This window comes from Apus apus, chromosome Z, assembly GCF_020740795.1.
Source record: "Apus apus isolate bApuApu2 chromosome Z, bApuApu2.pri.cur, whole genome shotgun sequence".
NCBI classification, from domain to species: domain Eukaryota; kingdom Metazoa; phylum Chordata; class Aves; order Apodiformes; family Apodidae; genus Apus; species Apus apus.
Window position 1 is genome coordinate 30,598,365 of NC_067312.1, and position 16,022 is coordinate 30,614,386.

A 16,022-nucleotide genomic window follows, 5' to 3' on the forward strand; every position below is an offset into this window, starting at 1 on the left:
GGAAAATTAGTTTGGCTTGACATTGTTGATAGATTGATTGTTTTCAGGAAATTAGCTATCTTCCGTGATGCATTTTAAGTTTGATTCAAGACACTTAGCTAAGACTCCTTTTTCACTTTAGTAGTAAATAGGTAGAAGAAGTATGATAATGACAATAATCATCTTGACAGTCATCACTGAGAAGAGAGCATTAAAACTACAATCTAATTTAATATATAGTCAGAGCTATGATAGTATTTAGCAATCCCTGATCCCTGAGAAGTCATAATTATGCCACTGTTGGAAAACAGGCAGCAGCCATCCTCTCCCCTTTCTCCTTGCCTCTCCTGGAAATACAGGAAGGGTAATATGGTAATACCACCTACTATCTCAAATACATGTTGAAGCTGAAAGGGTAGATCTCTACGTCTGTTACAGCAACCTTCACCAAGTAAACATGCAGACAGATTTTAGAGCTGTCTCCTTGCACAGCACCTGAGGGATGACAGAGACAGTAGTGTCATGCAGGAAAGTGTGCTTTTGTGAAAAAGCAGCTTTTCGCTTCTTTTCCCATGTGTTGAATCAAATTAATGGATTAAGATATGTGTGATTTAAAAGAGTTTATAAAGCCTGGATTTGGCTAGCATATTATAGCAAGATAATGTCCCAGTAAGGATCACTGTGGTGCATTTTTGCTCCTACATTTTGAGTTCTTTGCCATGATGATTGTTGGCTTCTGCTGGATGTGAGCTGTTGAACTAAAAAATAAAATATTTTTTCAAATTATTCTATGTAAATCTGAGTCTTTGAAAATGGTAATGGTACTGCAGCAACCTGAGATAATACCAAGTCCTGAAGGACTTTGTCCTTGAGTCTTTGTACCAGAGGCCTTGGCTTTATCTTTTCTCTTCCTGGTCTAGACCTTTTACCTTAGTGAGCTAAGATAACATGGTCACCAAACATGTCCTCTCACACATAGGAGAATACCGCTACATTAGCACTGATTTAAATAACAATTTACATGGCTTGTGATGTAGTCAGTACGAAGAATAGACACCTTTTTTGGGATGAGTATTTGGCAGAGAATTGGTGAGCACAGATCTGACATGATCTTTTTTGTGGTTCTTCATGTATTTCCTCATGTGGACAGCTGTTGTTATGGGTGTGTGGTATGTGTGCTCTGAAAATGAGTAATTTAGTTCATACTGAACCATATGGGGCAAAAGAAAACATTACAAGGATATATTGCAACTAGCATAAGATGTGCTGCTCTGACATGCTCAACAAGTCAGGCACAAATCTTGGCCAAAACACAGGAAAAAAAACCACCTGCTTTGTATCTCCTGGAATTAAAAAAAAAATAATAAAATCCCACTTAGTTCTTGTTTGTAAGCATTTGGATTCCTTCAGTGTTTCTTCAGCAGCTAAGCAAAGGCTTCATTGGCATTCTCGCCGTTTATAGTTGGATCCATCATGGTATGTTTCAGTCTGCAAAGTTAGTATCCAGCAAAATTATGCTGTGGTTAACAAAATGTGAGTTACTTCAATATGCAAAAGAAAAAGTGTTGCACATACACAATTGCACTTTAGTGTCCTTTATTTTCAATGTGTGATAGAAAATATTCTTGAAGGAAATGTATCACAGTTACTGATAGCTGTTTTATGCATATGTTGCCTTGACAATGCAGCATAAAGCTCTAAAGGGAATGCTTCTTTGGTCAGTATTTAATTTTCAGAAAGGCTAACAGTATCTTCCATTAGCTCATTAGTAGGATTTTAAAACTTGAAACACACATGGTAATAAATCTCCTCCAATTACCAAGTTGTAAAAAGCAGCTTACTGCTTATTTCAAAGGGTAGTGGCTCACTCACTGATTTGAGAATCCATCCTTCTTTGTAAATAGAGCAGAGATTGCCTAAGGCTGGGCCCACCTGCAGAGGGAGAGGTTGTCCAAGTGAAGTGGCCTGATGGAAAACTGTATGGTGCAAAGTATCTGGGAACAAACACAGCTCACATGTATCAGGTAGGAGTCTATATTTATTACCAGGTGCCTGTTTTTCAGATGTCTTTATTGCTATTGCTGTAGCAGTGGAGTGGCCAGCTGCACTTTCAAAGCTGCAGAATGCTGGAGTGTGGACTTTTATTGTAACGGTTAATGCATTTGAAATAATAAATAAAGCGGCCTAAACCATTAACAAGTGCTGTGCACTCTTTGGAAGATGAGGTTTCACCAGTACTTATGGAACCAAAAAAATGGGTTATTTAATAACAACTCAGGTGAAAAGATGGAACTTAAGATTAAAAGATAACATTTATTTTTTTATCCAGGTTATTTACTTTTATTTTATGTCAAGTAATTTTACAATTAATGATAAAAAATTAAGTACTGGCTTCTGACTACAGTGAACCTTAAATATTTTGTAAAAGGGTGGACAGTAAAAAGAAGAGCATAAATACTCCCACTTTCATTTGTCTGAGGCACTTTTGAATGAATTAACACATAATCTAAGGAGTGCTTTATCCTCAGCAAAGGGAAGAGGGATCTGAACACTAAAGACAAGGCTAAAAAGCTGACTTCTGATTTCAGAGACACAATAATTGTTTTTTTATGTACTTGCCTTTGAGAAAAATCAGCAGCTTTGAGTACACAAGTCAGTGGTAAAAACTGCAGTAGAACAATCACAATAACAACGGCACTTCTGAAAGAATGAGAATCTAGGTACCTTTCATTTATATACATATAATAATTTTCACTTATGTAATTCTTTTCATCTGAGGGCTTCACATTACTCCATGAAAATGGCAAATTTACTATTCTATCTGTGGATAAATTAAAGCACAGGGAGGCTAAATTACTTGCTGCATTGACCTTCTCACTTTGCCAATGACTTGCAATTAAACTCAAGTCATCACAGAATCATAGAATGGTTTGAGTTGAATAGGACTATCCAACCTGGTTTGAACACTTCCAGGGAGGGGCCTTCCACAACTTCCCTGGGCAACCTGTTCCAGCGTCTCACCCTCACACTAAAGAATTTCCTCCTAATGTCTAACCTATATTTCCCCTCTTCCAATTTTGGTCCATTACGCTTTGTCCTCTCACCACATGCCCTTCTCAGAAGTTCCTCCCCAGTTTTCCTGTAGACCCCCTTCAGATACTGGGAGGCCACTGTAAGGTCTCCCCAGAGTCTTCTCTTCTTCAGGCTAAAAAGCCTAAACTTTCTCAGTCTATCTGTGTAGGAGAGGTGCTCCAGCCCTCAAATAATCTTCGCTGCCCTTCTCTGGACCTTTTCCATGAGCTCCATGTCCTTCTTATGTTAGGGGCTCCGGGACACAGTACTCCAGGTGAGGTCTTACGAGAGCCAAGTGAAGAGGGAGAGTCACCTCTTTTGACCTACAGGGTACACTTCTTTTGATGCAGCCCAGGACACGGTTGGCTTTCTAGGCTGCAAGCGCACAGTACTGGCTTATTTTGAGCTTCTCATCCACCATCACTCCCAGGTCCTTCTCCTCCAGACTGTTTTCGATCCATTCTTCATCCAGCCTTTATTTGTGTCTGGGATTGCCCCAACGCAGGTGCAGGACCTTGCACTTGGCCTGGTTGAATTTCATGCAGTTTGCACAAGCTCACTTCTCAAGTCTGTCAGGGACCCTCTCAGTGGCTTCCGTTCCCTCCAGTATGTTGACTTCACCACACACTTTGGTCTCATCCGCAAACTGCTGAGGGTGCACTCAGTGCCACTGTCCATGTCACTAACAAAGATGTTAAACAGCACAAGTAGCGACCCCTGGGAAATACCACTCCTCACAGTTCTCTGTCTGGACATGGAGCTGTTGATCACCACCCCTCTGAGTGCAACCATTCAGCCAATTCCTTACGCAATGAGTGGTCCATCCATCAAATCTGTACTGTTCCAGTTTTTATACCAGGGTGTCATACTGGACAGCATCAAAGGCTTTGCACAGGTCCAGGTGGATGACTTTGGTTGCTCTTCCTTTGTCCACTGATGCCGTGACCCCATAGTAGAAGGCCACCAAATTAGTCAGGCAGGACTTGCCCTTGGTGAAGCCATGTTGGTTGTCATCAGTCACCCCTTTGCTTTCCTTGTGCTTTAGCAGAGCCTTCAGGAGGATCTGTTCCATGATCTTGCCAGACACAGAGATGAGACTAACTGTTCTATGTTTGATCCCTTGATCTAGTCTCTAAATCTTACCTCTTCCCTTATATTTAGCAGCTGTATTACATTGTGAAGGTGAAAATTTATTCATAAAATATAAAGATAATTGTTCTTTAGTAGCATTAATCTTCATATAATTTAATCTTCTAAACAGCTGGTCTTCTGAGGAATACTGTGGAATAGATTAGAAGAATGTTTATAAGTTTCGTATTTGAAAGAATCTGACACAGTCAAAATTCTTTCTCTTATTTTGGACCTCTTGGACAACATGATGAAATCAGTTTAGTTTAAGGAAAGTGGATTAGCATGTGGTGGTTCAGTAAGGTTTGAAGTTCCTCAGCATAACGATAATGGGAGATTGCTGTAAACTGCCTTGTAATGATACCCTCTCACAGGGGAAACAGCAAAGATTAAAGATTAGCAGGAGTCCAGATTGCACTACATAGGATTTTGGAGACAAACAACTATTTAAATCTGTAAAAGAGGAGAGGAGGCTGGTACAACATGGTCATATATTACAGAAAGTCTATTACATGGAGACTGCAAGGCTAACTTCAAGATGAGTTAGTAGATCTTCAGGTCTTTCTACACAGCCTGGCTGATAGCTCCCAGTACCAATGTATACACATAGTCCATTCTTCTGGGTTGCAAGATCTCTGTTACAGCCTCAAGTGTCTCTTACCAACTCTTTTGTGATATCTGAGACAAAAGGAGAGACTCTCTCAAATGAGTGTTATGACCTAGTAAGGCACGGGTGTTCAACTTGGATAGATCTGTGGGTTTTCCTCATGTTCATGAGACATTTGTGTTGAGTATGACAGTACATGTGCATGCAGGAGCTGTGACATAATGCACCAGAATTTGTGCCATCCACTTGGACATTGATAGCTTAGTATCTTAGGCTATCTCTAAGCAGAGTTACACATGTCAAATGAAGCAGGTGTTGAAATGAAATTGTAAATGCAATCTACATTTGATGTCTTGATAATTTTTTATATTGTGGTTCACTATTTATTTTTTAGCTTCACTTGAGATTATTAAATTATCCATTAGCTGCTTTCTAATAATTTCAGCTGATCCTTTAATTTATGATGTTCTGATAAAATCTCATGGAGAGAATAGCATGCTACACAGTCACAGTACAGCAGCAGAAGTCCAAATAAAATAACTTGCTGGATAAAACTCATGATTTGAACTGTAGTATCTAAAGTCTAAATTAGATTTGACCTAATAGAGATTGTGGGGTTTTATTTTGCGTGAGCCATGATACTGTTGAAAGTCTTAAGAGCTCTTATGTTTGCCTTTAATGATACGGAAAATTTATTTCCAGTGTAGTATGCTGAATTAGAGCTGAAGAACTTCCAGTTACTCTTGATTGTAAATGTTCAATATATTTCGTACTGCAAATGTACCAAATTCTGTGGCTTGATGCAGTTGCTTGCTGCTGTAAACTACCAGATTTTAAAAATAAAAAAAAATAGATAAAATAAAATTTAAAAATTGTCCATCCAGGAGGTGGTTTTCTGATCTCATGAATCTGGCAGAGTTCATTTCCTGTCCAGTTCTTTCACCAACGATGCAAAAAACATTAAAAGCATAATTACTAACTGTATTATGCTAAACATATTACCAAATATATTGTGCAATAAGGAAAGGCCACTCCTGAATCTCAGTGAAAAATACCTGAATTGCCATAATTTTATTATACATGCTTAAGCCAAATTGACCCTTAAGTTCCTGTAACATGCCACTAGCATACCAGGCTTATGGGGTTAGTAACAAGAGCAGAGAGGAGCAAGGATCACAGATATGTAGAGTTGTCATGGTTGGAAAGGATGTCTGAGATCACTGAGTCCAACCATCAACACAAAAAAATAACAAACAACCAAACGAACAACAACCAAACAAACAAAAACCCGAACCAAAACAAAATCCCACAAAAGCCAACAAACCAACCAAAATAAAAACACCCCACCAAAAAACAGTCACAAAACCCCCCACAATCTCAGCCAGTAGAGCATGCCCTGAAGTGCCAACATGTACACATTTCTTTAATACCTCCAAGGATGGTGAATCCACCACCTCCCTGGGCAGCCTGTTCCAATGCCTGACCACTCTTTCAGTATAGAAATTCCTCCTAATATCCAATCTAAACGTCCCCTCCTGCAACCTAAGGCCACTTCCTCTGGTCCTGTTGCTATTTACTTGGGAGAAGAGGCCAGCACCTGTGGTGTGTTAAGACAGACTCCAGGGTCAGAAGCAATGCATCATTTATTTTGAGAAAATGCTCCCTTATATACTTTTACAGTGGGGACTGAGAGTAATCAGCTGGGATACAGAGAATGTAAACAGCACTCACACCTGCTCCTTGGCACATACACACTCCTTGGGTTCCCAGGATGTAGTCAATCACACACCAAGCACATGATAAGCAGTGTTCTGTTTATGTCGACATTCACAGTGCTGTTCACAGCAAGCCCTTGCCCTTGGCTGGTCTTATATTGCTTTGTCTCCTTCTTTACAGGGAGAGGAGGCCCCTTTTCTTTTTCCCTTGCTATTCTGCACAAGCACCCACCTCCCTACAACCTCCTTTCAGGTAGTTGTAGAGGGTGATCAGGTCTCCCCTCAACCTTCTCTTCTTCAGACTAAACAACCCCAGTTGCTTCAGTCACTCCTCATATGACTTGTTCTCTAGACCCTTCACCAGCTTGGTAGCTCTCCTCTGGACATGCTCCAGCACCTCAATTTGCTTTTTATAGTGAGGGGCCCAGAAATTTACACAATACTTGAGGTGCAGCTTCACCAATGCCAACTAGAGGACAATAACTACTCTTGCTGGCCACACTATTCCTAGTGCAGGCAAGGATGCTGTAGGTTTTCTTGGCCACCTGGGCACACTGCTGGCTCATGTTCATTCTGCTGTCAGCCAGCACCCCCAGGTCTTTTTCTGCTGGGCAGCCTTCTAGTCACTCTTCCCCAGGTCCGTAGCTTTGCATGAGGTTGTTGTGACTGAAGAGCAGGACCTAGCACTTGGCCTTATTGAACCTCATACAATTGGCCTCAGCCCATCGATCCACTCTGTCCAGGTCTACCTGCAGAGCCTTTCTACTGTCTAGCAGATTGACACTCCCACCTGATTTGGTGTTGTCTGCAGACTTACTGGGGTGCACTTGATCCCCTCATCCAGATCACTGAGAAAGGCGTTGAACAAGACTGGCCCTAAAACTGAGCCCTGAGGGACACCACTGGTGACCAGCCACCAATTAGATTTGACCCCATTTACCACAACTCTCTAAGAACAGCAATCCTGCCAGTGTTTTACCCAGAGTACACTTTTCTATGTTATGATTTGCCAACCTCTCCAGGAGAATACTGTGGGAGACGGTATCAAAGGCCTCACCAAAGTCCAGGTATACAACATTATAGGATGACTTTCATGACTTCGCTATCCATCTGTGCTCTCTGTATTTTAAGTCTATCGCATATCTGTGCATGTATTTTAATATGCTGTAAAAAAAATTGCTTTTAAAGAAGTTAATAGTCCAAAGATCTTTAGCCTGACTTTTAAGAGTAGATATGCTATATTGGATTTTTCAGGTGTTTGTAATTAATCTGACATAGTTAGTCATGGCAAGGTTTTAATTTGAATCTACAAAACTCAGTCCATTTACAAGTTCAAGTTTGTAATTGTTCACTTGTATCTATGATAATACTTTTCATAAGGTAGTATTTTCCTCTATATGTATTTAGGCTTACTCTTTCAACGTAAGTCTGTTGTTGTCATTCATATGGTCTCATTAAGTCACCTTACAATGTGGAATGGGACTTCTTTTAAGTTTATACTAAACTTTAAAGTACAGTTCCTGTGAGAACTGAAACTGCAGTCATAGATAATAGCTGAACTTCACAATTGTTCGATGAAGTATTAAAAAAAAAATCAGCAGCTACTGAACAGACTTAAATGCTTCATAGCCTCAGCATTTTAACATTCCCAACACCTAGTTACATTTCTTTTCTTATTTTCTGCTAACAGGGTTCATGTTGGATTAAATCTGAACCTAAGCATGATAAAACTTTTCATCTTCTGAACAGAGCATTTTAAAGAAATTCCATCAGATTCAATAACATTCTGTTAACTGGTATTTCCTTAGTTGTCACTCATACTTTCTTTCTTTTGACAGGGTTTTCCTCAGCCTTGAAGCACAGGATGATAGAATTTTTTTTTTTTATTAGAAGCAAGTAAAAAACAAAATTACAGGCAAATAAAAATGATCCAAAGACATTTTAATATGTCCTTTCTGCAAAATAATGTTGTCTGTGTTGTTACTGCTTGGCATTCCTAATCCAGTAAATTTTACTTTATTGTATATGTGTCAGAGTTGATTGTGAAGTCTCTTTGCTTAGACATTATTTTCAACTTACAAATGTGTTGCAGTTCTTAAAAAATTAATATTTTTTATGCTTTGTCCTAACACTGCCTTCCTAAAATAGCAAAATAATTGTATATAAATCTTTGGTGTTTGCACATGCATTTTTGTCTGTATACATTCTGATAAACTTCACACAACAGTTAAATTATTGTTCTATTTTTAAATACCCATTTTTTCAATTAGGTTGAGTTTGAAGATGGTTCTCAAATAGTAATGAAGAGAGAAGAGATCTACACTCTTGATGAAGAGCTTCCTAAGAGAGTAAAAGCACGTTTTGTAAGTTTTTGCTGATGATATCTTTCTAGTATATACATATATATATATATGCTCAGAATGCCAATAACACTGTGTTTGGCTTTATTCTGCAATTCAGTTTAAATTGGACGAATGCTTTGTGTAGCCAAAATGGCTTGCTAAATTTGCTCAATTACTACAAGTGCCCATTTGCTATTGAGAATGGTTAGTTTTTCTTCCAGTACAGGCAAATGCTGTTGTCAGACATAATTGTTATCTCCTACAAGGGACATCCTGGTAGATTTTCTGTGAGATCATGAATTATCAAGTTGGTAAGATTTTTAAATTTACAGATACTCTGTTCTTTCAATATGTTTATAGCAAGTATTTTTACAACTTTACAAGTTCTCAGAGCATTAATTTGTTGTAAGAAACAAAGTACCTGATAAAAACTCATTAATGTCACTGGCAAACATTTAACCAGCCTTGGGTTCAAAGCTAAATCTTCACTATGTTTTTTAAGTTTCTTGCAGTTTTGGACATCCATCAGTTAGCTTTTTATATGTATGCCATGTGACAAGGTGTTGAGGTTCATAAAGAGCATAATGTTTGAAAAGGGAAAGTTCTACTGTACAATTGGAAACATAGAATCATAGAACCATTCAGGTTGGAAAAGACCTTTGGGATCACCGAGTCCAACCATCATCCCTACTCTACTAAGTTCTTCCCTAAACCATATCCCACAACACCACATCCAAACAACCCTTAAACACATCCAGGGATGGTGGCTCCACCACCAGTGTCTGACCACTCTTTCTGTGAAAAAAATTATCCTAATGTCCAGTCTAAACCTCCCCTGTTGCAGCTTGAAGCCATTCACTCTTGTTCTGTCACTAATTACCTGTGAGAAGAGACCAGCACCAACCTCTTTACAGTGACCTTTCAGGTAGCTGTAGAGAGTGATGAGGTCTTCCCTCAGCCTCCTCTTCCTCAAACTAAACATTCCCAGCTCCTACAAGTGTTCTTCATAAGATTTATTCTCTAGGCCCTTCACCAGCTTTGCTGCCCTCTTCTGTACTTGTCCCAGCACCTCGATATCTCTATTGAATTGAGGTGCCCAAAACTGGACACAATACTCCAGGTGTGGCCTCACTAGTGCCGAGTACAGGGGGACAATCACCTCTCTGCTTCTGCTGGTCAGACTATTTCTAACACAAGCCAGGATGCCATTGGCTTTCTTGGCCACCTGGGCACCCTGCTGGCTCATATTCAGCCATTTGTCAATGAGAACCCCCAGGTCCTTTTCTGCCAGACACTTTCCAGCCATACTTCCCCAAGCCTGGAGCATTGCCTGGGGTTGTTGTGGTACAAGTGCAGGACCTGGCCCTGGGCCTTGTTGAAGCCCAGACCACTGACATCAGCCCAACGATCTAATCTATCCAAGTCTCTCTGTAGAGCCTCCCTGTCCTCATGCAGATCAACACTCCTGCCTAGCTTGGTGTCATTTGCAGACTTACTGATAATACATTCTATGTCCTTATCAAGATCATCAGTAAAGATGTTAAACAGAAACAGTCCCAACACTGAGCCCTGAGGAACACCACTTGTGACAGGCCCCAGCTGGATTTGACTCCGTTGACCACGACTCTTTGGGCCCGACTGTCCAGCCAGTGCTTGATCCAACAGATCATGTGCTCATCCAGGCTGTGAGCAGCCAGTTTTTTTATGAGAGTTCTATGGGGAACCTTGTCAAATGCTTTTTGGAGGTCCAGGCAGGCAATATCTACAGCCTTTCCCTTACTGACAGGTCTGTAGTTTCCTGGATCCTCCTTTCTGCCTTTCTTATAGATGGGTGTTACATTTGCTACCCTCCAGTCCGTTGGGACCTCCCCAGTTAGCCAGGGCTTCAGGTAAATAATGGAAAGTGTCTTGACAATCACATCTGCCAACTCTTTCAGCACGTTTGGATGTAACCCCTTCCGGTCCCACAGAGTTGTGTGCATCTAAGTGATGTAGTAGGTCTCTGACCACTTCCTCTTTCATTGTGATGACCTCATTCTGCATCCCCTCCCTGTCTCCTAGCTCATGTAGCTGCGTATCCATGGAGCAGCTAGTTCCACTGCTAAAGACTGAGACAAAGTAGGTGTTGAGCACCTCAGCCTTTTCCTCATCTTTTGTTACTAAGATTCCCTTTGCATCCAGTAAAGGATGGAGATTTTCCCTAATCCTCCTTTTGCTGTTAAAGAACTTACAGAAACATTTTTATCATGCCTAATAGCTGTAGCTAGTTTGAGCTCTAGCTGTGCTTTGGCTCTCCTAATTTTCACCCTGCATAGGTTCACTTCATCTTTATAGACTTCATGAGTGACCTGTCCCCTCTTCCAAAGGTCATAGACTCTGATTTGTTCTTAAGGTCCAGCCAAAGGTCCCTATTTAGCCAGGCTGGTCTCCTACCCTGCTTACTGGTTTTCCAGCACACAGGGACAGCCTGCTCCTGTGCCTTTATAAGTTCTTTCTTGAAGTATGTCCAGCCTTCCTGGACTCCTCTACCCTTCAAGGCAGCCTCCCAAGGGACTCTTGTCAATCAGTCTTGTAAGCAGGTAAAGTTATGAGAGCGCTTTCTAGTGGGGGGTACAGTCATCAAAAATTCTTGGCTAAGACGCCTTTTTGTCATTGTTTCTGTGGTATGTGCATGCTTCTTTCACTGTCTTGACCACCTAGGATTAAGAGAGATGTCTTGGAAAATGTTAAATGAACCATCTAGTTATATTCAATGGGATTTTTCATTATATTCAGAAAACATTTCATTACCTTTTTTTGTTTTAGAGACTGTGTAAAAAGCATTTATAATTCACTGCGCTTTCTGTAGAATGTAAACTGTTGTATTTCACTAAGGATAACAACACAAACGTGGGTGGGTTTAGCTATTCTTTTTAAAATTTGAGTTTTTATAGATTTCTTTTTAAAATTTCGTTTGACACTATTAACTTCATAGGGGAGTTAAGTATAGGTTAAACACTCTGAATTTGGTCAACTAAATAAAACAAATCACAGGCTGTGTTCAAACCCTTGCATTATTTCCTCCTATTGCCTCAAATTCTATAAACATGTAACTTAGTCCTCAAGGTATGCTCAGCACTTCCTTCCTCTCCTCATGCTGAAAACAGTGCAAGGTAAAGACATCTTATGGTATTGTTTCTGTCCTCTTGAAATAAATAAATCAAATTTATTCTAAATGATGATTTTCCTAATCCTGGAAGTCTTAAACCTACCTAGACATCAGTGGTGGAAGTTGGTTCAAAAATTTCTGCCACTGCGTTTTTCCTGAATAGATTGCTGTTTGCTGTCCCACTGCTTTGTTCCAGTTGATTCTCAACTGAAACTGTTTTAGCTTTGTTGACAACTGAACTTGTGATGCCAGTTCTTTGTAAACTGGGCAGTGTGCAGGTTTGTCGTCAGAGGTCCATGCCATCCTGCCTTGCACTTAAAACTTTTCTGAGTAACACAAAGTGATGGGTAATACTCGATACAGCTAGGATCAGACCTGCCCAACAATTGCATCACTTTCATGTTGCTGTTTTTCTCTTTGAATTAGACTGATTTTGTGACCTCTGGATAAAATAAAAACTAACAATCAGTGTTAGTCACATCAGGAACACTACAGACATAGATAGTTAAATGATGAATAGTACGTGGGAAATATGGAGAATTAAGAATTATATTTTATGCGTGCATATAAAACATTTAATATTTAGAATTTTTCCTTGAAACAGTTATAACTCAATAATCAGTAATGGAGCTAACTTAATGTGATCTAGTGTAACATATCTGAGTTTCCATGTAACCTTTCTTTGTCAAAATATGATAGCTTGTATGAACCTGTGTGTGTAATTAATGTTTGCTTTTTAGTCTACAGCCTCTGACATGAGATTTGAAGACACATTTTATGGGGCAGATGTTATCTTGGGTGAGAAGAAGAGGCAGAGAGTATTGAGTTCTCGGTTTAAGAATGAATATGTGGATGATCCAGGCTACCGCACTTTCTTGAAAAGTTCATTCCAGAAGAAATGCCAGAAGGGACTATAAAGGAAACAAGAGAGAGACAGAGTGTTGATCAAAAAGCATGCAGCATTATTTGATTGGTTTCAGTTAATTGAACACTCAGTTTTACAATAAACAAATCCATGCACCAGCCTCTTAAGCTGAAATATTTCCATTCTGATTTCTTCAGTTAATGTATTAAAGATTTTGTAATGTTTTGCATCATAAAACTAAAGGGGGAAATAAGTGAGAGAGAGATTACACAGTGATACACTGAAGAAAACTTTCTGTCCTGCTCACATTGAAGTAAGTGGCAAAATTACTTTTGAATTATGAGAGACAATTCACTTTCAGAAGATAAGACCTTTTAGTAAACAGAGATAATTTCAGTGGCTCGTTTTTTCTGCAGACAGAAAAGGATTTTAAGTTCAATAATAACAGTTTTTATAAAACATGTTTTAAACGTACAAATATGTACAGTATTAAACAAAAGCTGTACTTACTTTGTACAGTGCTTTTGAATTCTTTTGTCACTACTACTTTCAGTAGGGTTTGATGTGGACTCAACTGTTGACTTAGATATTTTTGGTTTTTAAGAAAGATATCCTCAGTGCAGCAGGGGTGTTTTGTATATTTAAAGAGGCAGATTTTGGTAGTTATTTTTAAACATGTTTTTCATAAGATCTATTAAAATAGCTATTTGTAAAATACAATTTTCATTCATTATATGTATGAGAACTTAGAATTCAAATATATATGCATAACAACCTAGTTTTGAATGAATATATTATGGTCTTTTCAAATAACATTCTATCAGTGTAATGATGTTTTAAAATAAATAAATAAATACTGTACTTCTACTTACAGCATTTTGTCTGTTGATGTGATTTTCAATCCTATTATTTTATAGATGTAGGAATAAAAAAACTTCACTGTGTGCAGTATGCATGTAGGTTCCTGAACACAACACAATGTACATGTAGACACACACATGGCTTGGTATTAGAATGCAAACTTGATAAAGACTCTACCTTTATTTCTTGTCTTATTGTATCTTGACCTTTTTAAATGTTTCAAAGAAAGCAGAAAGTTTGAATTTATCTGAAATGCTTGGGTATGTGAAACTAGAAAAGAGCTTTATCAAAATGACATCATCAGTTTCTTTTAAATTGGACCATCAGCAGGATTTCTGACTGTCTGACACAGGAGAAAGAGCCCTTTCAAAATCCAATTTAAATGTGAGCAGTGCTGTTTCTAGGGTTCTGCTTGCAAAAATACTGAATATATGAACCCAAAGAATTTTTCATTACGAAGCCAGACTGAGACACACAGGTCTTTGTTTCATTGTAGCCCATGCATGATTATGGACACACAGTGGACAGTGAAATATTTTCATTTGCTATGTGACTCCTCAATTGACAATTTAATTTTTCTGTGTTACATTAACTATTTTTTTTCCTACCATTAAATCACTCAGAACCCTTTTAGTCTAAGGAACTGCTTAGCTGTGACAATTGCAATTTATTTCCAATTGAGAACACTTTCTCTAGAGGTAGTGGGCTGTGGTGGGTACAGACTGGCATATTTCAGAATATCAGAGCTCTTTGTGATAGTGTAAAAGAAAAATAAAAGCTAGTAATACAGTTGTAAAATGCAAGATCTCTGCTGCCTTCCACAGTTAAATGCAGCTGATAAAATTATTATTGATGCTTAGTTTAAAAATACTGGTCTAGGATAAGAATTTTGAAGCATTAAGGTTTTTAATTGATTGAATACATTTGAATATATTTTGCAATTAAATAAATGGTGCTATGGGAGTACTACAGAGGCTAAAAATAAAGTGTATGTTCTTTCGCTAGATTTGATATGACTTCTTATGACACTGTGAATAAACGGGTTAATCTCTATGAAATAGATCCAGCGTCTCTCTCTTCAAGTTCCTTGAAATTTGCTGATTAAACTGCTGCAAAAATACTTTTAAAAATTCATGTAAAAAACATCAGTTGGCTTTTTTCCCTTTCTGCCTTTCAGCAAAAAATGCCCTTTGGTTTGGAAGTTCCTGGAGGCTTTGAAAAAGTTTCTGACCTTTTTAAGGCACTATAAAATACTTGTTGTGCAAATGAAAAGCATAGTCATTGTCATGATCACAGTTTTGTGCCTCCTGTCTCAAGATATTATGGCCCTTGCAAACTGAATTGGCTGAGTAACTGGCCTAGAAAGAACTTTCCTCTTCCTTTACAACTCCTGAAAAGCCACACTTTTCAGTTCCACATCAGGTATTGATTTGTGAGAGAGCAGACTCACATGCAATAGTTGGTGTGTCATGCTCTGGGAAACCAGGAGCTTGCTACTATCTGAATTGTGTAAGTGGACACCAAAACAGGGTTGTTTGCTGTCCATGTAACCAGTTTTCAACAGCCAGGTTCTCACTCCAGTGAAGCCTTTATGTGCTATTTTTGTCCCAGTGTTAGGGATGGATGTGGCTTTTCTGATGAAAAACCATGTTGGCATTCATGACTGTTTCACTTATGGTATCGATGTAAGGAAGAGTGAAGTAGGTAGGAAAAGTGAACTGTTACCTTTAAAGACAGGCTAACTGAATCATTGGTGGTTTCCCTAGGATACAAAGAATTAATAACTGAATGTCTGTAGTGAGAGAGTGCTGCATGCCTGAGGACAGCAGGAACCATGCTTTTTCTAGTACCTTATTCATACAAGAGCAAAGTAATTGTTTTGTTTCAAAAATCCCGAGGGATATGGATGTGCTTGTGAGTCTACACACAAAGAGTAGTGGTTTGACGAGGTTACATTATTTTTTTTATATTTTTTTGTCAGGATATTCACACTCTTCTTGTGAAAAATATCAAGGAGGAGTCTCATGTACTTGAAACTATGCTGGCTTGCAAAGTAGAATGTGTTAGCACTATAACTATGATTTCCACATCTATAGCTAAGGTCTGATAAAATCAAATTACTAGAATTAGGTAAAAAATAGATTACTTCTCTTGAATCCTATTTGCTCTTGTATTACTCTAGCAAAGCAATTTTGTTGGTGCTTAATAGAAGCTCTACAATATATTGTGTTGTGATACAGTGGTTAAAAATTTTCAATTAAAAGGTATAATAGAAAAATTCCTACAAAATATTTTTCCTTTGAAG

At 38.6% G+C, this 16,022-nt stretch overlaps 1 protein-coding gene across 5 annotated transcripts in view; it reads left to right on the top strand.

Moving 5' to 3' along the window:
• KDM4C (lysine demethylase 4C) overlaps positions 1 to 13,729 on the top strand; it is a 272,401-nt gene extending 258,672 nt beyond the window's left edge. For 4 of the 5 annotated variants that reach the window (XM_051642757.1, XM_051642762.1, XM_051642759.1 and 1 more), the window contains 3 exons: positions 1,884 to 2,003; positions 8,772 to 8,864; positions 12,732 to 13,729. In XM_051642757.1, the coding sequence (XP_051498717.1) occupies positions 1,884 to 2,003; positions 8,772 to 8,864; positions 12,732 to 12,908 (390 nt within the window). In that variant the 3' untranslated portion in view covers positions 12,909 to 13,729. The remainder of the gene's footprint in view (positions 1 to 1,883; positions 2,004 to 8,771; positions 8,865 to 12,731) is intronic. The other variant, XM_051642760.1, reaches the window with a different exon arrangement.
• The last annotated feature ends 2,293 nt before the right edge of the window (positions 13,730 to 16,022 follow it).